Source organism: Lynx canadensis, chromosome D2, assembly GCF_007474595.2.
Source record: "Lynx canadensis isolate LIC74 chromosome D2, mLynCan4.pri.v2, whole genome shotgun sequence".
In the NCBI taxonomy this organism is placed as follows: Eukaryota; Metazoa; Chordata; class Mammalia; order Carnivora; family Felidae; genus Lynx; species Lynx canadensis.
Genome location: NC_044313.2, coordinates 25040378 through 25065932, shown reverse-complemented (window position 1 = coordinate 25065932; position 25555 = coordinate 25040378). Strand labels below are relative to the sequence as shown.

Here is a 25555-nt window from a genome sequence, read left to right as displayed (position 1 = left end):
ATGAATTTTCTCCACATGAACATATCTTGGTCACCTGCACCAGGCCCAAGGAACAGTATGCCAGATGTCCCTTTGTGCCCCCTCCCAGTCACTCTCTCCCTTAAAGGTCACTTCTATTCTGAAACCTAAGCAGAGTTTAGTTTTGTCTGTTTTTGCACTTTACAGAAATGCACTCATACAGTCATACAATGCTCTTTTGTACTAACTTGCTCAATATTTTGTCTGTTTGTGAGATTCATTTGTGTTGCCACATGGTTATAGAATGGCACTATCCAGTATGGTAGCCACTGGCCATGCACTGCTATTTAAATTTAAGTTATTTTAAATAAAATGAAACAAAATAAAATAAAACCTCAAGTGCTCAGTTGAACTAGTACCATTTCAAGTGCTTAATAGCCACAGGGCTAGTAGATAACCTATTGGACAGAACAGATAGACAACATTCACATCATTGCAGAAAGTTCTGTTGGACAGAGCTCAATAGAACATTCACCGTCATAGTGTTCCTTGTGTGACCATAACATGGTTTATTTTTAAGCGGCTTATTTTTAAGTTTCAAGTTTAGGAACCCATATTCAGTCTATCTGCATTTTAAATATGGTGCTATTTTTAATATTTTCCCTATAACAGCAGTTGAAGGTAACTCAAATAGTAATAATTGTGTTCTGTCTTTTCTCATTTCTTAAAGAGGCAATTCATATAATTGAGAAAAGTTGTTTCTTGAAAATAGTTTCTCTTAGGAAGTTTTCAAAGAATTGCCAAGACACACAGCATTTTTCCACTTAAAAAATAGATATTAGAACACATTTCTTTGTCAATTGCCTTATTAATATTGTATAAAGGCAGAAATCAGATGGGTAATACACATTGTGCAAGTATCCACAAGAAAAACGAGACTTCTTTGAGCATGAAATTTGAGAGGTTTTTGAACATCACAATTGAATTACAGTGCTTTGTTTAGCAATATCCAGGACTCACGTAAAACACAATTTCATTTTTAGCATAGCTGGCTGTATTTTGTTTGGTCCCTATTGATGGGAAATTGGATGAAGTCTTTCCATGTTTAACTTTTTCTTGCATCAAGTTATATTTTGGGATAACTGTCTAAACTATCTTCTCTCTCTTTTCCCTTCAGCGCATTTTCTCCCCCTCCATCCTCTCACTAGTCTGCCAATAGAAATGATGACTCCCCGCCCTGCCAAAAAATATAATCCTGTTTTTATAAAACTGTATCTGCTGAGGATAGGCAAGGTAGGGAAGAGGAAACCCCATTGACACTGAAGTCAGGCAGATAGAAATCATTCCTCTGCCGTTCCACGGTTTTGACTTGAGTTGGATTTAAGGGGAACTGTCTCTGTGCTGGTGTTAGTGAATGGTTCTGTCCAAGAAAATGTTGTAGGCATGTTAATGCAGGATTTGCTTCTGAAGATGTGGCTTCCCAGCCCCACAACTGATAAAACCCGTTTGAATCTCTAGCTCATTTGCAATGATTATAGCAATTGTTGCATATGTGAAGCTTGCCAAACGGCAAACAGGCATTAAAATATTTATCCACCACCTGTGAACAAGACTTCCCAAGGCTCTCAGAAAAAAAAAAAATATGCGCTCTGTGTTATTCATTAGAAGGCGTCATTTTCCTCAGCCATTTAACATTCATCATATTTGAGTGCATTAATGCTTTCACCGGGGATAAAGAACAATTTCTACAAAGACAAAAAAAAAGTGTGGTTGCTGTGATCATCCCAGGAGGTTTGCAGGGCCTCCTGTGTGGATATGCAGATATTGTAATCAGATTAAAAGCATTAACCAGCTCATTATGCATCTTTCAGATATTGAACGAAAGAGCTGCAAAGGAACTGGAGCAGTTTCAGATGCGAAATTCTAAACTTCAGCAAGAGAATGAACAACACAGTTTGGTTTGTGAGCAGCTATCCCAGGAAAACCAGCAGAAGGCATTGGAGCTCAAAGTAAACACCAAGTGACTGATTTGTTGCCTAGCATTCCCTCCCTTATTCCCTATTTTATTAAAAATTTTTAATGTTTTTTGAATTTTTGAGAGAGAGAGAGAGAGAGAAAGAGAGAGAGAAAGAAACAGATTGCAAGCGGGGGAGGAACAGAGAGAGGGAGACACAGAATCTGAAGCAGGCTCCAGGCTCGGAGCTGTCAGCACAGAGCCTGATGCAGGGCTTGAACTCAAGGATCTTGAGATCATGACCTGAACTGAAGTCAGACACTTAACCAACTGAGCCACCCAGGCCCCCTCACTCATTCCCTATTAATACAGATTTGCTGTAGTGGTTGGAGCTGTTGGTTGGATAACCTGTATTAGCCTTGATATGTCAGAGGCAGGCTCAAGCCTACAGTGATTGCTTTCTGCTTGGAAGTAGATAGTTTGATGACTTCCATTCTCATAAAACCACAAACCTGAATATTGATCATATGATTATGCAAGTATTTTTGAGAGCAAGCTCAGATACTCATCTCTGTAACTTAGCCTTGCAAGTAACTAGTTGCCCTGAGCTAGAAACCATTTACATGAGTGAGTAGCAAAGAAGATTATATTTTACTACTTTTATATGGAGAAGGTAGAATGGGAGGGTTGGGGGATGGACTGGTACTATTGAGTATCTACTTCCAGGATTGTAGAACCATGATTTTTTCTTCTATACACTGTAAATTTCAAGACAGGCTTCCCATTCTTCTCCCTGTCCTCAATGAAGAGTGTTTGCAAATTATGTTTGGGTAACAGTTTTATACTTGGGTACATATTGTATACCTACGTGTTTAACAGAGCGACTTTATGTTTATCACTGATTCTGAAAAAAATCCATAAACCCTTCTCTGGTTATGTTAGGATACTAAGCATAAAATGAGTGACCTATCAAGAATGATACATAGATTTGATCAGTGAGTCATAACAGTTTTTGCTTCTTATGCCCTTTTGAAAATCTGATGAGAACATGGGTGTACGTGTGCCCACACACACACACGCACACACACACACACACACACACACACACACTTATTTGCACATCTTCTATCTTGTTTTGAATGCAGTCTCAGGTTTCCAAGATTTTTCTGAAGTCTAACCACGGGGTCTGGATTAATAACTACTGAATTACAACATTCTATTGTTCTAATTGGAAAGGGCCCTAGTTCAGCTAATTTTGACCATGTAAATCTGAGGCCGAGGAGTATTTAAAACAGTCCAGAGTGGTTTGACTTGAAACCATTCTTTATGAGAAAGCTGTAAATTGAAGCAGAAATGAAATGGCTTCTTAAAGCAAAATAATATATTAGCCCCTAAGGTAAAATTAAAGTAAAAATACTTATGCCATTAATTCTCTTCTTTGGTAACATGAATGGGGCACCTTGAAAGATGGAAAATTTTTGTTATCAGATCCTGAACCTATGGGATTCTGCTTCTAGCAGTAATCTGAGAATGACATGCCCAGCTGAGTGCAGTTTCTTCCTTGTCAAGAGCTGGGGATAACTGCTAATGTTTATTTGCTCTCGTTGCTTTTCCAGTAATTTCTAAGAACGGCAGATTTAAAAAATGAATTTGAATTTTAAAAAATTAATAAAACTTGAGGTCCATTGGCAAAAATCTGGTGCTTTCTTGTGCTAGAATTATTATTTTTGTGCCTTTTGCCAATATGTAGACTTGAATATTGATGATGCCCTGTCCATGTATCTGTATGTACACCCACTGACTAACATCCTCTGAGGAAGTAGGGCCCTTTCTCTAGTGTGTAGTTGTACTCCAGTGGCCATGTGGGTTCAAAAGAGTATCTGAATATGTTAATAGCATGTCAGCAACCTCCTGAGAGAGGGGTGCCTGGGTGGCTCAGTCGGTTAAGCGTCCGACTTTGGCTCAGGTCATGATCTCACAGTTGGTGGGTTCAAGCCCTGCTTTGGGCTCTGTGCTGACAGCTCAGAGCCTGGAGCCTGCTTCGGATTCTGTGTCTCCCCCTCTCTCTGCCCCTCCCCTGCTCACACTCTTTCTCTCTCTCAAAAATAAACATTAAAAAATTTTCAATAACCTTCTGAGAGAGATCACTCTGTGAGTCCATAAAAATTGCTAATCAAATACAGCATTCGTATACAAAATTCACACATTTGTGATATGTACAACTCAGCATTCTTACCCTGTTTGATTCAACAATTCAGTGGTACCTTGAGACATCAGGTCTAATCAGTCTTTCCATTATTTTTTAGCTTATATAGCAACATTTTATTCAGAGAATAGTTTTTCAATTTCTCTCAAAACCAAACAATGTGTGTTTTTGTTTAACCCATACAACAACTTTACACTAACATGGGAATAATTTCCTTTTATGGGTTCTGAGTTCACTGTCACCTAGTCACTGGCACTTTATTTACTGAATATCCCTGGTTAATTCTCTCACTAATTACAGGCCAAAGAGGAAGAAGTCCATCAGATGCGGCTTGACATTGGGAAGCTCAATAAAATCAGAGAACAAATCCATAAGAAATTGCATCAGATCGAAGATCAAAAGTCAGAGGTGGAACAGCACAAGGAAACTCTAAAAAATCAGATCTTGGGATTAGAGAGAGGTAATCCAAGAAATATTTCGTGCTTTGTCATATTCCTTTGTAAATATTTTATTGGTGACTGTGATTTGGCAACCCAGGGCTCTATGCGTCCAAACACAAACCATGCCAGATGTAATCAGTAAAACAACTTTCAAACTGGTAAGCAGCCAATATGCAGGGGACATCATTTTGAATACCTTGAACTATCCTACCTTAAAAAATTCTTCAACAGACTATATTGGCGCAATGTAAATCCAGCCAAAAGTATTGCTCAGTATTTGTCGCTGGAATAAATAGCATCTATACTCTTAAGTCGGGGTTCTACATGACTTTATGCTTTAGTTCCTTTTCTCAGAGAAGATAGGGGATAAATTAAAGCAAATGTCCCCCCACTAGCAATATTTGGGACAATGTTGTACCAAGAATCAGTGAGACAAAAATTAGTGGTTCCTAACTTCCTTTAAAAAAATGTTTATTTATTTATTTTGAGAGAGAGGGATAGAGAGTGAGCAGGGGAGAGGCAGAGAAAGAGGGAAACAGAGAATCCCAAGTAGGCTCTGCAGCTGTAAGTGCAGAGCCCTACATGGGGCTTGAACTCATGAACTGTGAGATCATGATCTGAGCTGAAACCAAGAGTCAGACATTTAACTGACTGAGCCACCAGGCATCACAATGGCTCCTAACTTCTTTTCTCTGTTATTACTTTACCATGTGATGAACCTTGTTTTTACCAGCTATCACATTGCCCTGTGGAGGAAAAATTTAAGTGCTATGGAAGGTTACATAGCACAGAAAAATCATTAAGGATACAAACTATGGAGTCATGTCTACCTGGGTAAAGATCTCACCTTCATTGTATTTATTGTTAGGGGATGAAATGAGCTGATACATATAAAGCACTTGTGGACAGTACCTAACACAGTAAATGCTTACTAAATGGCATCTATTATCATCTGGGTGTATTACTATTTATATAAGCAGTAAGAGAGAATGCCATCTCATTCTGAAAAAGAATATAATTGAAAATAGGATATGCTAGTCAAATTTGGTGTGGCAGAAACAGCCCTGAACTTGGACACAGAGGATCTGGGTTTGACTTTAACTATACCAGAGTATGTGAGGCAGGAACACCTCGTTGAACTCATATGGGTTGTAGGTCACTGAATGAGATAACATGCGTACCAGCATAAAAGCAGACATTGCCCCCCTAAAAGGTAAAATCTAAATCTCTAGGCAAGGTTATTAGAAATACATCTGACCCTTGAACAACATGAGTTTGAACTGCATGGGTTCACTTACCTGTGGATTTTTTTTTTCGGTAAATACAGTACATCACTATGAATGTATTTTCTCTTCCTTATGATATTTTTAGTAACATTTTCTTTTCCGCAGCTTACTGTAGTGTAAAAATGCAGTATATAATACATATAACATGCTAAATATGTGTTAATCGACTGTTTATATTATCAGTAAGGCTTCTGGTCAACAGTAGGCTGTTAGTAGTTAAGTTTTTGGGGAGTCAAAAGTTATACATGGATTTTCATCTTCACAGGGGATCGGCATTCCTAAGTCTGGTGTTGTTCAACAGTGAGCTGTATTTGTTATGTAAGCCTTTGAAAAGTACAGGTATTTTTCCTTCTAAGACATCAGGAAATAATCTTTTATTGAGGTACAGCTAGAGCTTACCTTGAAAATTTCTCCATTCTTTCATTCAATAAACTGAGTGCCTACTATGTGTAGTCACCAAGGTAGGCATTGGCTGCATGGAGGTCCCTGCCCTCGGGATGCTTACAGTCTTGCATGAGTTTACAATCTAATGTTTTCAGTGATAGTTAGGAAGAAAAATAAAACTACTAGATCATATTTTGTATTGGTTTAGTGACTTTCAAAACACTCCCATATTTAAATTGGTGTATTTTTTACTTGCAGTAGTTCTAAGTTTTGAAAAAAAAAATTATTCATTCTGTGTTGAACCCAATTCTTCATCCTTAAGTCATATTTATAGAAGTCATCATGCTCTCTTTTGGTTATTTTATAGGTATCGTTAACATTATTTTTTCTTGGGGACTTCTTCCTTTTGAATGTCTGATCAAACAGTGGCACTGGACATAAGAGTTAGAAGCATGAGTCCTCCATGGGTTGTGATTTTTCTATCACAAAACCCAAAAAACTGATAAACTGCCAGAACTAATGAGAGTTCACTGGGGTGGCAGGTTATAAAATAAATATATAGGTATCAATAGCTTCCTTTCATACACAGAATCAGTTAGAATATATGATGGAAAAACCCCTTTTCACAATAGCAACTCAAGTAATAAAATATCTATAAATAAAGTTACCCGGATATCTGCAAGACGTGTATATAAAACACACTCCAGAATTCTATTGAGGGGTATAAACGAAGACTTGAAAAATGGAGAGATATACAAAGTTCCTGAATGAGAAAGCTCAATATGATAAAGATATAAATCTGCCTAAATTAATCTGTATATTTGATATTTCCAATAAAAATTTCAGTAAGTTATATTGTTGGGACTTGAAAACTGATTCTAGAGTTCTTCCTGAAGAATAAACAGGTGACAATAGCCATAAAATTCTGGAAAAAGGGGTGATGAGGCAGTATTTGCCTTACTGGGATAGGTTTTTAATATTATAAAGCTTCAATAGTCATCAAGTAGTGTAGTGAAAATGCCTGATAAACAGATCAATGGAAGAGGTTGGAAAAAACAAAAAATACCCAAGATTATCATTAAGATAAAGGTGTTTCATACCAGTGTTCTGTAGGGACTATTAAGAAAATGGTAGCAGAACAGTAAGTTACTTTTTGGGGAAAAAAAGTTAACACTAAATGTGGAAACCATAAAGCAAAGATTGAGAGATTTAATGAAAGAGTTCTTACAAATCCATAAAAGGGGTAAACAATTCATGAGAAAAATGGGCATAGGGCAAGTGTGGGCAAATTTAAAAACAAATACAGGGGGCACCTGGGTGCCTCAGCGGGCTCAGGTCTTGATCTCATGGTTTGTGAGTTGGAGTCCCTCATTAGGCTCTGCGCTGATGGTGTGGAGCCTACTTGGGTTTCTCTCTCTCTCTCTCTCTCTCTCTCTCTCTCTCTCTCTTCTCTCTCTCCCCCATTTCCCCCCTCAAAATAAATAAATAAACTTAAAAAACTCACTGTTAAAAAAAACCCAGAAATACAAGTAAGTGGTCATTAAACATGAAAAAGTAGTTGATTTCACTACTAATCAAGGAAATGTAAATGAAATACAGACATACTGGCTTTGATACTCTATTGGCTTGTTAAAGATCAAAGAGTGATAATATCCAGTGATGGTCTGGGTGTGGATTTAAGCTGCTATTAGTTTTCTGGAGAGAAATTTGGCAGTAGGAGAGAAATGTCTTTTTTTTTTTATCACCTTCAATCCAGGACTTCCTCTTCTAGAGTAACAAATGAATGAGAACTTTCACAGAATTATGGCTTATAATTGCAAATAAATAAGTAAAATGGAAGCAATTTAAATGTTAAGGTAGGGGATTGGCTAAATAAATTACGCATTTTCATATAGTGAAATATCACAGAGTCATTAAAATTCTGTTGTAGTTGCACATTTATAATATAGAGAGGCATTTATTTTATGTTAGTTAATTACGAAAGCAAGCTACAAAACAGTATGTGTAGTATAATTCATTTTGGTGTATGTATATGAATGTGTATATATTTATATTTTTATGCACACACATATTTGCATAGGAAAAAGTCTGGAAAGAGACATATGAAAATCCTAAGTAGATTCTGGTTGACTTGAAATTTTTTCCCTTTTGTTATTTGGATGTCTCATTTCTGTCTGTATTCCTAATTATTTGTATAATTAGAAAGATTTAAAAAGAGCAAGGACTCTTGGAGTCAGAGAAACCACGCTCCCAGCCTCAGCCCCTCACCTCTTGGCTGCAGACTGTTGACATGTGGCTTAATTCCTCTAAGCCTCAGTTTCCATCTGAGGACAGGGGACCTCCTTCATGGCGTTATGGTGAAGATCATGGAACCCTCAATAAATAGTAGTTTTATAGCTGCAGATAAATCTATAAAGCAGTTTCTGTGTTACATTGGCTTTGGCAGATTCTTTCTTAGGTTGGCTTCATATTTCTTCTTCTTCTCCTTGGTCATTTAGAGGTGGAGGCTTCAAAGAAACAAGCAGAACTTGATAAGAAAGCAATGGATGAGCTTATGAGAGAAAGGGACATATTAAATAAGGTGAGTTTGTTTTCTGTAGCACTGGTAAACAAATGTCTTTCCTTAGTGCTATGATATCTGCCTATTAGGGGATAGAAAACTCTGAGGCGAACAAAAGTAGATTAGAAATAAATAATCGTGCTCAGTTTTCTTCCAAGCTGCTGTGCACAGTCCACCATTCACTGGCTGAGAATTGAAACTGCATTATCACCAGGGAACACAAAGGGACTTGGGAATTATCATATAAACGAGGAGCGGATTTCAGAGCGCTGTGTGGATTCTGATTTTATTGCTGGTGTGTTATTTGGCATCCTAAGCAGTTGATCAAAATTTCTGAATTTAATATCTGTAATCTGCAACTTTTGCTAATCCAGAAGATACAAGTGAGCGCGAATAAAATTCTAACTTTGAGGTGTTTGCTGAAAGAACAGCTGGTTGATGACAAAAACCTTCCCTGTACCTTTTCGGGATGTAGGTTTTCGGTTTTGCTTTTAGCCCTTACATCTCCTAGTCTTTGGAGCTCAGTTTGGTCCAAAGCTGAGGAAGTGGTTGGGGGAGGCTTGAGGCCTGGAAAGCCTCCATTCAAGGGGGGGACCCTTACTCCCATCCCTTTCCTCTCCAAACCCTTCCAGAGGATTCCTTCCAGTGATAGTCACTCTTAGGAGATCAACTACTTTCAAGGATTTAGGGTAAATTTCTTGCTCAAGGATTTCCTCCGGGGAGGAAAAATCAAAGGGCCAGTTATAGAGGGGGGAGGCTGCTTGCAGAACAGTCTAGTCTGATGGCTTTTGTCCAAGAGAGCTTCGTCTCATCAAGTAGAAACAGCCTATATTTTTTCATTCCAACTTTTATGATTTCTTTCGGTTTTCCAGAGTTGAACAAATATTGACAAAATAGATCACTCTGTAAGCTTAACTGAGACTAGGGATCTCAGGAAGTAGTAGGAAATTACATATCTTTACATGATGAGCTCTCCTTAGAAAATCATTGTGGTTTTTTTTTTTGCATAATGCTGGAAACTGTTCCTTTATTCTATAAATTTGCACATGCAAATAATGTTGTTGGATTTAGATTTGTAATTAAATTTTTTTTTAGTTTAGAGAGAGACCACGCACGAATTGGGGAGAGGGGAAAAGGGTGCGGGGAGAGAATCCTAAGCAGGCTCCATGCCTAGCGCAGAGCCTGATGCAAGGCTCCATCTCACTACCCTGAAATCATGATCTGAACCGAAATCAAGAGTTGGGTGCTCAACTGACTGAGCCACCCAGGTGCCCCCTTTTAATTTATTTTAAACATATACATTTAATTCATTTATATTTTATGTATTCTGGTAAACAACCAGTAGATTTTTCTGCCACAATAGGACATATAGAGCATCATTACTTTTACATTTATTTGTTTAATTTGACTGATGTCGGTCCCTCCTCTAGGGCAGGGTATACTTTCTTTTTTCTTTTCTGGTCAGCACATCCTTAGTGCCTAGCACAGCATCCAGCTCTCCGCAGGTATGCAATCAACCTTTACTGGTAATACATTCTTTCCCCAACGACTTGAAATGCCACCTTCACTGAATGAATGAGTGACATGGTTTTGACAGGCAGCAATGTTAATATATTTTGGCTCTTTCAGTGTCATGTTAAAGTGGCTTTGTCTTTTCTGGAGTGAAAGTTTAATTCAATACTTGAAAATAAAGTTGACCTTTTCTATTTTCTGCATCATCACCCAACCAAGGTTTACTGTCTTTATATTCCATGGTTTTCAGACCCCTGGCTGCAAGTCTGTATTGGTAGGAGATTTGGGAAGGGGCCACCAGGTGCCTTGTGGAACCCAAGGATCCAGGTGGAACTGATGGGAACCTGACCTGACATCTTGGGATACACGAAAGCCCTGTCTCACCACCACTGGATTTCCTGCTGAGTTTTTGCTTTCGTTTCTCTCTTTCACAGAAGATTGCCTCCCTGTTTCCCAGTCTGTTTGGGGAAAAAAAAAGGCTATCATCAACAGCTCCCAGTTTACATCCTCTATTGACCTTCAAAAAGCTAAAGGCCCTATTTCAAAAATCCCTGGTCCCTTCAGCTATGGCCAGAGAAGTGAACCCTCTTGCATGAGTGTGGCTGTCAGGGTGACACTGTTGTTGCCTTCATGTTTTCAGGGAACAATCTGGCTTCTCAGGCAGCCAATCCAAGGACTTTCTGCTTTAGCATCAGAAATCACTAGTGCAGCTTAAAAAAAAAAATACCGGCAGCTGCGTCTCATCCCAGAATCAGAATCTCTGGATCTGAGACACAGGCATCTGCATTTCCTTAAGAAACTGGGTTAGTTATTTTATTGTAGTAAAATACACATAAGACAGTATTTACCATTAGTGACATTTAGTACATTCACAGTTTGTGCAACCATCACCACTATCTAGTTCCAGAACATTCTCATCACTCCCAAAGGAACCCCTACACCTGTAAAACAGTTGTTTCCACCACCCCTGGCAACTACTAGTCTACTTTTTTCTTCTATGGATTTGACTATTCTGGATATTTATGTAGCTGGACTCATATTATACATGACTATTTATGTCTGGCGTCTTTCACTCAGAATGATGTTTTCAGGCTGAAACTGTGCTGTAGCATTTAAAAAATTTTTTTTAAACGTTTATTTATTATTGAGAGACAGAGAGAGACAGACCATGAGCATGGGAGGGGCAGAAAGAGGAGGAGTCACAGAATCCAAAGCAGGCTCCAGGCTCTGAGCTGTCAGCACAGAGCCCGAAGCGGGACTGGAAATCACAAACCGTGAGATCATGACCTGAGCGGAAGTCGGACGCTTAACTGACTGAGCCACCCAGGCACTGCAGGACTTCATTCCTTTTTATGGATGAATAATATTCCACTGTGTGGATATACCATATTTTGATGACCTGTTTATTAGATGATGGACATTTGGGTTGTTTCCACCTTTTGGTTTTTGTGACTAGTGCTGCTGTGAACATTCATGTACAAATTCTTGGTTGGACACCTGTTTTCAGTTCTTTTGGGTGCATACCCAGGAGTGAAATTGTTGGCTCATATGTTAATTCTAGATATTTGCATTTGGAATGAGCTGGTTTTATTTTACTGTGTAGTCAAAGCCCTGTTACGTGATTAGGTTTAAATGTTCTAAGCTCACAAGAACAAGAGTAGAGCTGGGATTGAGGTTATCTTTGGGGTCAGCCAGCCCTGGACTCAAATCCTGGCTCTGCCCCAATCCTGTTGTATGAACCTATAGGCAAGCAGCTTAACTTCTGAGTCTTAGTTTCCTACCCTTAAAATGGGAGCAAGAAAGTACTCATTTCCAACCCTAGAGGAGAAAGCAGGAAAATACCTTTCTGACCTCAGCCGTAGCAATTTCTTACTTGACACATCCCCAAAGGCAAGGGAATTAAAAGCAAAAATGAACTACTGGGACCTTATGAAGATAAAAAGCTTCTGCACAGCAAAGGAAACAACCAACAAAACTAAAAGGCAACCAACGGAATGGGAAAAGATATTTGCAAATGACATATCGGACAAAGGGCTAGTATCCAAAATCTATAAAGAGCTCACCAAACTCCACACCCGAAAAACAAATAACCCAGTGAAGAAATGGGCAGAAAACATGAATAGACACTTCTCTAAAGAGACATCTGGATGGCCAACAGGCACATGAAAAGATGCTCAACGTCGCTCCTCATCAGGGAAATACAAATCAAAACCACACTCAGATATCACCTCACGCCAGTCAGAGTGGCCAAAATGAACAAATCAGGAGACTATAGATGCTGGAGAGGATGTGGAGAAACGGGAACCCTCTTGCACTGTTGGTGGGAATGCAAATTGGTGCAGCCACTCTGGAAAGCAGTGTGGAGGTTCCTCAGAAAATTAAAAGTAGACCTACCCTATGACCCAGCAATAGCACTGCTAGGAATTTACCCAAGGGATACAGGAGTACTGATGCATAGGGGCACTTGTCCCCCAATGTTTATAGCAGCACTCTCAACAATAGCCAAATTATGGAAAGAGCCTAAATGTCCATCAACAGATGAATGGATAAAGAAATTGTGGTTTATATACACAATGGAGTACTACGTGGCAATGAGAAAGAATGAAATATGGCCCTTTGCAGCAACGTGGATGGAACTGGAGAGTGTTATGCTAAGTGAAATAAGCCATACAGAGAAAGACAGATACCATATGGTTTCACTCTTATGTGGATCCTGAGAAACTTAACAGAAACCCATGGGGGAGGGGAAAAAAAAAAGAGGTTAGAGTGGGAGAGAGCCAAAGCATAAGAGACTGTTAAAAACTGAGAACAAACTGAGGGTTGATGGGGGGTGGGAGGGAGGGGAGGGTGGGTGATGGGTATTGAGGAGGGCACCTTTTGGGACGAGCACTGGGTGTTGTATGGAAACCAATTTGACAATAAATTTCATATATTGGAAAAAAAAAAGAAAAAGAAAATCTCCCTTAAAAAATTATTTTTGCATATGCTGTCATATACATATACATTTTATGATGATACCACATTATATTTGTTGTATTTTAAAATACAGACTATTTTTTTTTTTAAAAAGTAAGTACTCATTTCCCTTGGATGTTGTGGTCACTTAGTGCACCTACATATGTGTGTGTCTTGTGCAAAATTAACATAATCTCTAAATAAGATGTAGAGAGTATAATTATTTTTATTCACCCAAAAAACAATATATCTAATTATTTTAGGGGTGAAACAGGGTAAATTTACCCCCCCACCCCCGCCACACACACATTTTGAGTAACGTGACTGCTCTCTTGTCTTTATTTTTAGAACATGCTTAAGGCAGTCCATGCGACCCAGAAACAGATAGACCTGGTAAAGCTCCATGAACAGTCCAAGAGGAACCTGGAAGAAGAAATCCAGAACTACAAGGATGAGGCTCAGAAGCAGAGAAAGATCATCTTTCAGCTGGAAAAGGAGCGAGATCGGTACATCAATGAAGCCAGTGACCTTACCCAAAAGGTAAGTCACTCCTTGACGATGTGGATGGAGCACAAGCACGTTCTTTCTGATTGTCACACACTGTAGCAAAGAGGATTTATTCAGATGTGCGCTTGTGGTTTGCGTGAGAATTTAAGAGAAATGACATCAGCAGAGTAAAAGCTGTCCCAGAGCTGATCTGGGCCAAACTGCGAAATGGACAAGGCCAGTGCTTAGGGGTCCCCTTCACCTGTTGTCGTGCTGTGCAGCTTCCCAGAGCTGGATGCGTGGGGGTGGGATGGGATGGGGGGGAGCTCTTGGCATCGTTATCTCTGCACCCTTTGTTCACACCCCCCACGTCTGGCCCTGAAACCCTTGTCCCTTCAGACCGAGGATTGCAGCTAGTAGTTAGGAGCAAGGCATCGAATTAAATAACCTCAGATTAAGACGTGAGTAACTACTGGCATCAGGCGAACGTTCACACGACTATGGGGAACCTGAAACCTCACCTGTGGCAGAAATTCACACGTTGTGTAGCTAAGTCCCACATCTCTACCTCTTGTAAGCTGCTGAGGAGAGAGAATGCTCAAGGCAGTGTCTTGAAGAATGACTTCGGGGATTTGGATTCTACTTTAACCAGTTGTCTTAGCACATTGCCAGCATTAAGCATGACTGGTCAGACTATCCACCTTCAGTGCATTCACAGCTGCTTAGAGCAGGGGGCTTCATGAGGGGGTTTCATGGTGTCAGGAGCTGGGGTTGGGGAATGGGGGAAAGTTTTAAGTATGAGGCTGAGAGAAGAGAGTTTGGGAGAAAAGACTCATTTAATGAGGTTCCCAACCACCCCCGGCTGCCTCGAAAAGTGTTCTCTACTCTGCAGCATAAGCCCTCTTTATCATCTCCTCAATGAAATCTTCAGTGCATTCTACAGTGTTTACCAGTGCGCTTGAATGTTTACATTTGTTTTGTTGTTTTTTGGAGTGGGATCTCAGAGAAGATGACAAGGAGGACAGCCAACATTTGAATTATAAACATTAAGAAAGTGGGAAACAAGCATTACTGTTAGGAAATCAGCTTCTTCCCGCTTAGACTAAATAAATGCCGAGCAGATGTTTGTAGAATGTAAGTTTGGAGGAACACAAATGCATATGCTCTGTCAAGCCCTGGCTGGACGTGTCTTCCTTGTAAAAGATCTCCCCGGTGATTCTCATACCCCTGACTGGGAGCCGTTGGTATACAGCATTTCTCTTCTGACTTAATCATCTTACAAGCGCCATTGATTGATTTCCTGACTCGGAGACAACCAGCTGTCAGTTCAGGAACTCGTATTCTCCAGCCTGGGCTGGCCCATTAGGCCCTGCATCCGTGAGCTTAAGCTGTAACAAATAACCCTCAAATTTCAGTGGTTTATAGCAACAAAGATTTATCTTTTGCTCAAATCAATGGCCTTTGAGGGTCAGCTGCAGCCCTGTTTCATGCCATCTTCACTTCAGGCTGGCCTCGTACAGAGGGAAAACAGAGTAATAGTGAACCTTGTGATGCTCTCAGAGCTTCTGCTGGTAAGGGAAGGGCGCAGGGCTTGTCCATTCATATTCCCTTGGCCAAAGCTAGTCACGTGGCCAAGCCCAACATCCCTGGATAGGAGTATAAATCCTTCTAAGAGAGAGGCACTGTCTGGTGAGACAGTAAATATATCTGAACATATAATCTGTCGCAGCTTCCTACTTCACCTTCTTGATGATCAATCTCTCTCCACTCCTGGCTGCCATCACACTATCAAAACTAGCTGTTAAAAATTCCGATGTGATCTTAGTATCACCCCCAGCCTTACAAACCTCTGTCACTTCTCAGCAACTGGGGCAGTGCATCTTTAGCACATGTAGAAAATAATATGTCTATAGCTAGTGGGAATTAGGGGGAAACTGCTCAGGGCTGCAGTGGACTAACCCAGGGATGCCTTGGTCCCCCCTGGTAGAGTGAGTCAGTATTTGGACACATATCTATAACGCATGCAAGACAAAGTAATTGGTGTGCTGTGATTTATGAGACAGAGTCCAAGCTCTTTGTTCTTCCTGGAAAATCCTTCCTTCCCTTCTCTGTATGGAAAACTCCTCTTCATCCTTCAATACCCAGCTCAAGTGCTCATCTCTGGGGTCATGCCTGCCCTGACCTCTACTTTATGGATTTGTTGATATCTCTGGAATGGCACTTATCATCTTCTCGAGTATTTTCTTTGCACATTTGTTTTTCTTACTTTACAGAGAGCTCTTGAGAATAGGGTCTTTATCTCATTCATTTCTTCACCTGCAGTGTGCTGGTAAATACTAGGCACCAATAAAGTGTGTGTTAAACAGATGGATAGATGACAAGTGATAAAAAGAATGCTGCCACTGATTTTAATACAGGATTATATATTTTTCTGTTTCCTTGTAAAAGGTAAGGGTACCAAGTTTTTTGTTGTTGTTTATTTTTTCTCTTTTCTTCTCTTTCTTTTCTTTAACTTAAATCCAAGTTAGTTAATGTATAGTATAGTATTGGTTTCAGGAGCAGAATTTAGTGATTCATCACTTACATACAACACCCAATGCTCATCCCAAGTGTCCTCCTTAATGCCCATCACCCATTTAGCCCATCCCCCCACCCAACTCCCCTCCAGCAACCCTCAGCTTGTTCTCTGTATTTAGAAATCTCTTATGGTTTGCCTCTAAAAGTGCCAAGTTTTGCTGGTAACTGTTTTTCACAATTTCTGATGTTTAATTGCATAAGCTTATATAATGTATCACTAAATCATCTGAGCACAGTTCTTAAAATATTATTTATTAACTGCAATTTTTCTGTCTCTTATTTAACCCCTGATAGCCTTATATATGTTGCTATGGCAACTCCAGTCATCTCTAGACTTCTTCTTAAGGTCCCGTGTGTCCTTAATACATGTAAGAAATATGCTCCTCCCCATATTTCTTTCTTTGTTTACTGTTACACACACACACACACACACACACACACACACACACACTCGCACACACATACCTCACTCATTCAGACAAGCAGAAAACTCCCTTTCATGCATTCTATTGATAGGGAGTTGAGGACTGATATCAGGGGCTGGGGATAATGTCACAAAACTGATGTTTTTATCTATTTCTGGAGTGAGTGTATGTTGTTCCAAGTTTTGACCGAGCAATTTCTTTTGTAAGAACTCAATCTATGGAAAAATAAAAATGCAAAGAGTTTTACAAAAGAACATTCTTTGAAATAAATTCTGCTACATTTATATGAGACAATATTATGTACCATGAAAACCACGTGTTTGAAAAGTAGTTTTAAAAATAGGGAACATGTTCACAATATGAATCTGACAAAAACAGAATGCAAAATTACTTATATGGTTTGACCTAGTTTTATCCGTGTGCATAGGAGAAGGGTTGATATTTGATTTTGAACTCTTCGTATTACTTATTTTCTAAATAGGTACCAAATATTTTTTGAAAGATGGATGGAAAGTATAATTAGATATCTGAATTAACTACTCAAAGACTTACTTATAGGTACCTACATTAAATTCTTCTTCAATAACATATTTATCATTATGGGCCTTCCCTCACTTCAAATTCATTTGAAACATGTTGCCATAATGGACAATCTTACCTGAACTATCCTTGGCAGTTTTAGCTGTGAGTGACTTATGGCACGGTCTCTTCTGCCTTCTGGGCTGCAAAAACAGTGTCGATATTTGCCTTCTGCTTCTTTCCATTTAGAGAAAAAAAGGTGAAATCTTAGATACTAAAAGGCCTACATTACATTTTATTAATTTTACTTGGCATTTGCAAACAAGGCAGAAGATCCTTTTCTGTGCCAGAATCGGATGGCTCAGAATCCCAAACCTTTTCTTACGTGCCTGTCTCAGTCAACACTTGCCATAATAATGCTGCATAATACAGAACCACCAAATCTCCCTGGAGTGCAAAAACAAGCACTTATTTCGCACACATCTGCATTTGAGTGGGAGTCAGGTGATCGAGGCTAGGCTTGCCTGTACTTGGCTTGAGGCTGTGAATTGGGTCTGGTTTTGCTCTACATGTTTCTGATTCTCAGGATGCATGGTGTTCTCATGGAGAAAGAAAGGAAAGCAAAGGACAAACCCACCCACACAAGCACAATTCACAGCTCTCTACTTGCCTAATGTCCTTTGACATCCCATTGGCTGTGGCAAGTCACATGTCTGATCTCAACAGCAAGGGGAGATAGACTCTTCCCACTGAGGTGGTGGGGACAGGGAGAGGGAGTGAATATTTGCAGAACCATAAGATAACCTAGTCCAACGTTTCAGCACTTTTTATCCTCATGGTTTCTCCTCTGCTGCACTCCCGAATTTTACTATTCAGATAAGTCGAGAGGCACTAGGAATGGCATTGTGAGTTGTGGTCCACCATATTTACTGAACTTTTGTAAATTCTGGGTAAAACCTTTCCTGGTTAATAGTTAAATCTGTGACCCATCTTGCACATTATGCACTTAACTCATTTTAGAACCCCTCCCTTTTCATTTTAAATATTAAACTTCTGGCCATTCCTCTCCCAGACATTTTATATGCCAGAAAGCATTCTTTCACAATGGATGCTTACCTACATGTCCCTTAATGCTCTGCTTATTTGCCTGTAACAGTGTCACTCACGCAAAACCCTCCTGCACAAAGTTCCAAGGCATGAATAATAATGTGCTTTCAAGGGCTTAGCAGTAAATGAGGAAAGCAAAGGTTGATCAAAGAAATATTGTTGACTGAATAGGTACTTCATGATGAAATGAAGCTCCTGTTTCTTTGATATTAATTTGAAGTTTTATACAGAGCATCTTCCATAGGATAGAACCCCGGACATACACAAATTATAAGCTTTTTCTGTTGTAATAAAATTAGTGTACAAGGGATTACTGCTTTCCTGCAGAACAGAATTTGATCCATAGAAACATCAAATTTGTTAAGTACTAATATTATAGAATAGGACATAATGTTAACCTGTCACAAAAATCTATTATTTATTAAATGATGAAATTATGATATGCTAGGTACTTAGATGATGGTGCAAATATATGTATCTTCTCACTTAAATCCTCATAATAGCCATCTGAGGTAGATACTATTATATCCCTCATTTTATGACATAATGTAATATGTTATTAAAAACAGACACATAGATATGCCTCTCTAAATTTAAGGTAGAGGATAAAATAAGAAAGCAAGAAAAATAGAGGAGACTTAAAATCTCACGTGCCTGGCCACATAGGGTTTTTGTTTGTTTGGTTTTTTTGGTTTGTTTGCTTTTTTTTAGAGAGTGAGTTTTTTAGTTTCATTATGAAGGTAAAGGCATTGTCAGCATTCAAACCATTGACATTGAGTCAGAAAAACTTATTGGAGGAGTTTATTATACTGATATTTCATCAAATGTAAGTTAAAGGGTTCCAAATTCAATGACCTACTTTCTTATCCTGCCTTAGTCTATATGATGTTTTGACTATGCTGCAGATTTCCAGCATGCATTATTGATTTTTATCTCACTCTTATTTCTATTGGCAGGTTGTTTTAACAGAAAAAGAAAAGGTAGTAGGTTATAAACTGGAATTGTACCCTCATAGTGCACTGTAAGCATTTTCTGGGCTAGTCTGAAGTAGGCTTATGAGGGCCAGGATCTCCAAGTCTCTGGCTGTAACAAAGCTTTCTATATCTGTGTGGGATTTATCTCATGAGTTGGTTTGAGGTATCTAAAAGTGTAATCAATTAATTAAACTCCAGTCCCACAGCTGGCATCCCATATTCTCTGATATGCCATTTTCAACAGGGGACAATCTGCTGACTAAAGGTTTTGCTCCTACTTAACACCCCACGCATTTTATGAATTTTCAGGATTTGACATCAGTTTGAATGATTTCCATAGAAAAAAATCGAGTTCCAACCCTCAGAACTAAATTGCTTTGTAAATTGTCTTTTCCTTTTTCCTTTTTTTTTCCATTGTCACTTAACTAAAATATCTTTGATCTTGGTATCACGATGGGTTCTTATTACTCCCAGCTTTAACAATCCAGAAGCATGTGCACTGTGATTTTGTGCACTGTTTTGTGCAGAAAGATGGACCCTGCCAGCCGGATGCCTCCAAAAGAAATGCCCTTGGCTGCATCCTTTTTCTGGAGTGTTCTTCTGTCTGTGCAAAGGATTATTCTTGTTATATCTCAAAGTGATTGAACAAGCAATTTTTTTCTTTTCTCTGATGTGCAGCTTGATATTCTGAATGCTGATGATGCTGTTCAAAGTATTTTCAATCCATTCGTTTCACTGACCCCAAAGAGGGTAATCATGTCCATAGAAAGGCTAAATTTTAGTCTAAAGTAGTGCTTTTTCTTTTTTTAAAATCAAACAAATAACTGATCTACGAATGGATATCTTATTTAGGTTTTTACATTTATTTTTAACTTACACATTTTCGTTACTGTGGTGGTACCTTAAAACACTGCCTGCTATAGATTCTACAGATATGGATCAAAGAAATGAGGGGAGAAGGAATGGGGTTTCCATTCATTTCAGATGTATCCACATGCCTTTTCCCCAGACCTCCTTGTCGCAGATTTTCTAATTTATTTCCTTCTAGATCCTCAACCAACCATCGAAACCATTCACCACTGTCTGTATACATTCTTACTTTGGGATACTTTCTTTCCACACAGAGTGGATGATAGCAATTAATAATAATAAAACTATAAAAGCATATGAAAATACTTCGTACAAATCTAGTGGCATAAATTTTAAAAAATGGCCGAAATGGTCAATTCTCTCAAAAATACATACCTACATCAAGGTTTGACTTGAGGAGAAGTAGGAAACATAGAAAAATCAATAGCTATGGCCACCAAAAAAAAAAAAAAATGAGGGAGAATAAGCTCCAACACTCACAGAGGGCCTAATAACTTTATAATTGAGTTTCTTCAAACTTTTAAGAATCAAATAGTTCTCAGGCTCTATAACTTTCGAAAAAGTGCTGCTCATGCACTTTGTATCTTTTGGGGTAATACTGATTGGCACTGCTCTACTGATGTGTAACCCATGCCTTCTGCAGTGATAATGAGTAAAGACTCCAGGCCAAGGAGAGAGCTTGGGGTCTGAGGTGAGTCCTTGGTTGGGATGGTTGAGGAATAAAAAGGAAGAGGTAGTTCCCACAAATTGTGTAAATCCCAAATATTAACTGCTTAGAAAATATATGTAGGACCATTCTTAGAAACTATCCATTAACCTTCCAGTGTTTGAACCTGTCATAACACCCTATACATGTCCTGGTTATATTTGTACCTTGGTTATCCATTTTGTGGTGGAGTCACTCAGCAGAGGTGAACTTGAGGGTAGGGAATGTGTCTTCTGGTTCTTTACATCACTAGTGCTTTTACAGTGCCTGCCATAGATAAGTCCTCAATACATGTTTATTGAGTGAATGAATAAATGGGTGAGTGGATGAAAGAGTGAACAGAAAGGTACTCTGTTCACTTTATGAAACTAGCAGAAACCTTGATACTGAAATAGAATGAAAAAGGAAGTTAGAGACTTAGATCACTTGTGAATACTTATGCAGAATCCTAAATGAAATTCTGGCGAACCAAATTCAACACTACATTAAAAGCATCATCCAGTATGACCAAAGAGGGTCTGTCCTGAAACTGCAAGGATAGTTTTCTGTTAAGAAAACTGTTGCTGGCACTATGGAAATGGAAAGTGTTACAGCCATTTTGGAAAGCAATCTATCAATATCTATTAAAGTTAAAAACATATATGTCTTTTGAACCAGATATTTCACTCCTGGGAATCCTTCCCAACAGAAGTAAAAACACAGGAGCATAAGGACACATGTACAGAAATGATTATTTCAGCAGGGTGCAGAGCAGCAAAAAAGTGGAAACCAAACTAAGGCCCCTCAGAGGGGAAGAGCTGAGTGTATAGTGTCTCACTCACACTGGAGGGCATTAAACCACCTTTAAAGAGAATGAATTAGAGCTACTCCACATGATTCCCCAAAATATTATTGAGAGACTAAAAAGCAAGGTGCATAAAATGTGTATAAGGAGATCACATTTTGCTAAAAAATAAAAACAAAACCCAAAAAAGCAAGACAAAGGAAGACAAACAAATCCCTGTGTCTGTATATTTACTAGTTGAAGAGCTGTGGGTGATATTACTTTTTTTTTTTTTTTTTTTACTTAAATTTGTTTCCTTGTAAAATGAGGGTGATTAATAATGCATATCTCATAGGATTTTTTGTAAAGATTAAATGATAGAATGTACCTGAGAAATATTGGCTGTTATTATGCTAGAAGACTTGAATATATGTAGAATTCAAAGAAAAATGTGGAAGAACACATACTAAATTGTTAACCTGGTTACTTTATGTGTCAATGAGGGGTTGATATGGGTAGAAGAGAGAAGGAAGATCCAAGTAAATAAGTAAAAGAAAAAAAAAATTCACGTTGATGCATTTATTTAAAATTATGGAACATGGGACTACTTAAAAACACATAAAATTAAAATACTTGTAAAAGGAAACATTTATTAGTAAGTATATCAAATAAATAGAACCAATAAGAAAAAAATAGTATAAAATAATATACGCTGAAAAGGCTTTTACTAAAATTTAACTCCATCCTTCCTTAAATATTTTTTAAATGTTTATTTATTTGTTTTGAGAGAGAGACAGAGAGACAGAGAGACAGAGAGTTGGGGAGAGGCAGAGAGAGAGAGGAAAAGAGAGAATCCCAAGCAGGTCCCGTGCTGTCAGTGCAGAGCCCAATGCCGAACTCGAACTCACAAACTGGGAGATCCTGACCTGAGCTGAAATCAAGAGTTGGAGGCTTAACTGATGGAGCCAACCAGGTGCCCCTTTCCTTAAATATTTCTAAGAAAACTTAGAAGGTGTTTATTTAAAGATATAAAGGATAAATATATTAAACACTAGGCATCATTAACTCTGATGGGAAAACATTAGAACTGTTTCTTGGAGTGTGTTTTCTGGAATACTAACTCCACATGGGGGAATAAAAGGCTTCTGTAGTGCAATGACTTGGGAACATGTTGCTCACAAGTAACCCACACCTGAGTCGTAATGAATATGAGTATGTCAAAGGTGTAAGTACTTTTTGACCTTTAGGTTCTAGATAAAATACCTCCTTTTCAGAGAAACCTTCTCTGGCCATGTTACTGCATGGACATGCCCTTCTTTCTATTCTCTGTCACATTGCTGTTTCTTTCCTTTAGTTATAACCATTAATTAAAATAACGCCACTGAAATGCAGTAAAAATCTTCTGAAGAATTTTCCCCTTATATATTCTAGCTTTTGTCTAGACCATCATTCCATTGATTCAGTCTTCCTTGCTAAAGTTTTTCTTCTGAAGGAATTTTTGAAGAAGTTTGTCCTTAAAAAATCAATTTCTGTGGACATTGCAGCTAAGAGTCATGATTATATAATTTCAATTGTATGGATTGCTTGTTGAGAAGCATTGGCTCACGGTGGAATTTTGTGCCTCGGTTTTTCATAGTTGCAAAAAAGAGGCAGTTATCTTGTATCTCATCTTTCCTAGAAGTGTTTTGTGCACAATAGAATGCATTTTTATGAAATCCTTTGAGTTTCCCTGATGGAGCGAGTTTGACATTGGCAAGACAGTGCTTTGATTGCTATCGATGTCCAAAGGCCACTTTTCTTTTTCGTGGTTAAATTTACAAAGCTGTGAGTGTGGCCAAACAGCTAAGTTATCTCTTATCTTTCTTAGTGCTCCATGTGAAGATCTGTTTAAACCTGCACCTTTTCTTTTTCTTTTTTTGGTGGGTGGGTGTTCAGGAGAGGTTTTCAGAATTGAAAGATTTTTTTTCCTCTTGTGATCACAAAATAACTGCTAAAGCCTTCATGCTTGAGCAGAACTCTGGTGTAGATAAAATGTATGTTTGCCCCTAATCAGCTGGGCTGAATTTCTGTGTTGCACTGCAGTGATCAGAGCTGCAGTCAGATTTCTTGATTGCTAACATTTCTACCAGCTACTCTTAGATCAAAATCTCTGTTTGTCCTGAACTGATAATTACAGATGGGCTATGTAACCATTTTTCTATACTTCTTTTTCCCCCAGGTTCTCATGAACATGGAAGACATAAAAATCCGTGAAATGCAGATTTTTGACTACAGGAAAAAAATCGCTGAATCAGAAACTAAATTAAAACAGCAACAGAACCTGTATGAAGCGGTGAGGTCAGACAGGAATCTGTATAGCAAAAATCTAGTTGAGGCTCAGGTAAAGAATATGTTTTTGTCTTTATGTTTTGACTCCTCCCCTTCCTGGGTTCAAAGCAGTTTCTGTTATCCTAATGGCAGGATTTAGAACAAGGCAAGCAAGAAATCTCATGGAATTCACCTGAGAGAGAAGGATCAGTTTGTGCAGAACTATCAGATTATTTGAAATAGAAATGACACAACTTGATACAAAGTGAAGATCATGGTCCTGCTTTTAATTATTATGTAGAATTGCCATTCTCTTGTTTCTAATTTTTCAAACTGCTAATAGCTACCAGGGCTGAGAGGGGAGCAGCATTCTGTTGTCATTTAATTGCACATCTTTGCTTTGTAACCTCTTAGTTATAATGTTTGTTGTTGGGCCAATTCTTCCCTTGTAAAATGAAGAATAAAATGTGTGTGTTGTGTATATGTTTGTTGTATGTGTGTTGTATGTATGTGTTGTGTGTGTATGTGTGTGTGAACTGCTCATTATGCATACTTTGTATATATCTCATGAGAATATTTTGAGAGTTAATGCTACAAAGTACTTTCAGGTTGATGGGCACAAGGTACAAAGGAACAACAACCTGGTGGTGATTGTCCAGGAGACCATTGTTTTGAGAGAACCTCCCTTAAAAGCTCTTGACTATGTATTGAACTTCTATACAGAGGGTGATGTCTATTTAATTCACTTTCAAACATTTCTCCTTTCATTTTGTTAGGATGAAATAACAGAAATGAAGAGAAAATTAAAGATTATGACCCATCAGGTAGATCAGCTGAAAGAAGAAATCTCAGCCAAAGAGTCAGCACTTGTGAAGTTACATCTGGAACAGCAGCGGATAGAAAAGGAGAAGGAAACTTTGAAGGTACAGATCTTATAATAAAAGTGATGGACCAATAGACTACCTCTTTGGCCCACTTGAGGCAGGCTCCATGCTCATTGAAGGCAACAAGGTGCAGGGAGAACAACCGAGGAACCAGGAGGATGAACTCTAACACCTTCAGGTCAGGCTTCTGTATGGGTAGTGCTCCCAGGTAGAGCAGAGGAGGAAGCCAGTGGAGATGCATAGGCACCCCTTTCACCTATACTGCTATTATCACAGTGGAAGAGAAACTAGCAGGTCAGCAGTGCCTAGGAAGTCCTGGAGCTTGCAGGCTTGCTACAATCCCTTTGCATTTATAACCTCAGTCCAACACCCATACCCAACCCTCCCAAACTCTTCCCCGGACCTTCCATAAGGTGGTGCTGGCAAGACTTTGTCCCTCTGCTCCTAATAGTTGTTTGCTTTATGTGCACCTGACTTTTCTACCTGCATTAGCATTAGCCACTCCTCCAGAGCATCACCTCTGTCTTTATATATACTACTAAGACATATCCTTTTAAATCTACTACCTTCGAACATTATATGTCTACCAATATAACATAAAGACTTTCCCCAAGAATACAGACCAAATAATTATGCCCTTTCAAATCCATGAACCAAATATGTTTTAGTATACACATTCACT

At 38.7% G+C, this 25555-nt stretch overlaps 1 protein-coding gene across 1 annotated transcript in view; it reads left to right on the top strand.

Moving 5' to 3' along the window:
- Window positions 1–25555, top strand: part of CFAP58 (cilia and flagella associated protein 58) — a 104163-nt gene that overhangs the window by 12343 nt on the left and 66265 nt on the right. The window contains exons 6-11 of the mRNA XM_030335515.1: window positions 1830–1967; window positions 4419–4578; window positions 8727–8809; window positions 13604–13795; window positions 23901–24062; window positions 24766–24912. Coding sequence (XP_030191375.1) covers window positions 1830–1967; window positions 4419–4578; window positions 8727–8809; window positions 13604–13795; window positions 23901–24062; window positions 24766–24912 — 882 coding nt within the window. The remainder of the gene's footprint in view (window positions 1–1829; window positions 1968–4418; window positions 4579–8726; window positions 8810–13603; window positions 13796–23900; window positions 24063–24765; window positions 24913–25555) is intronic.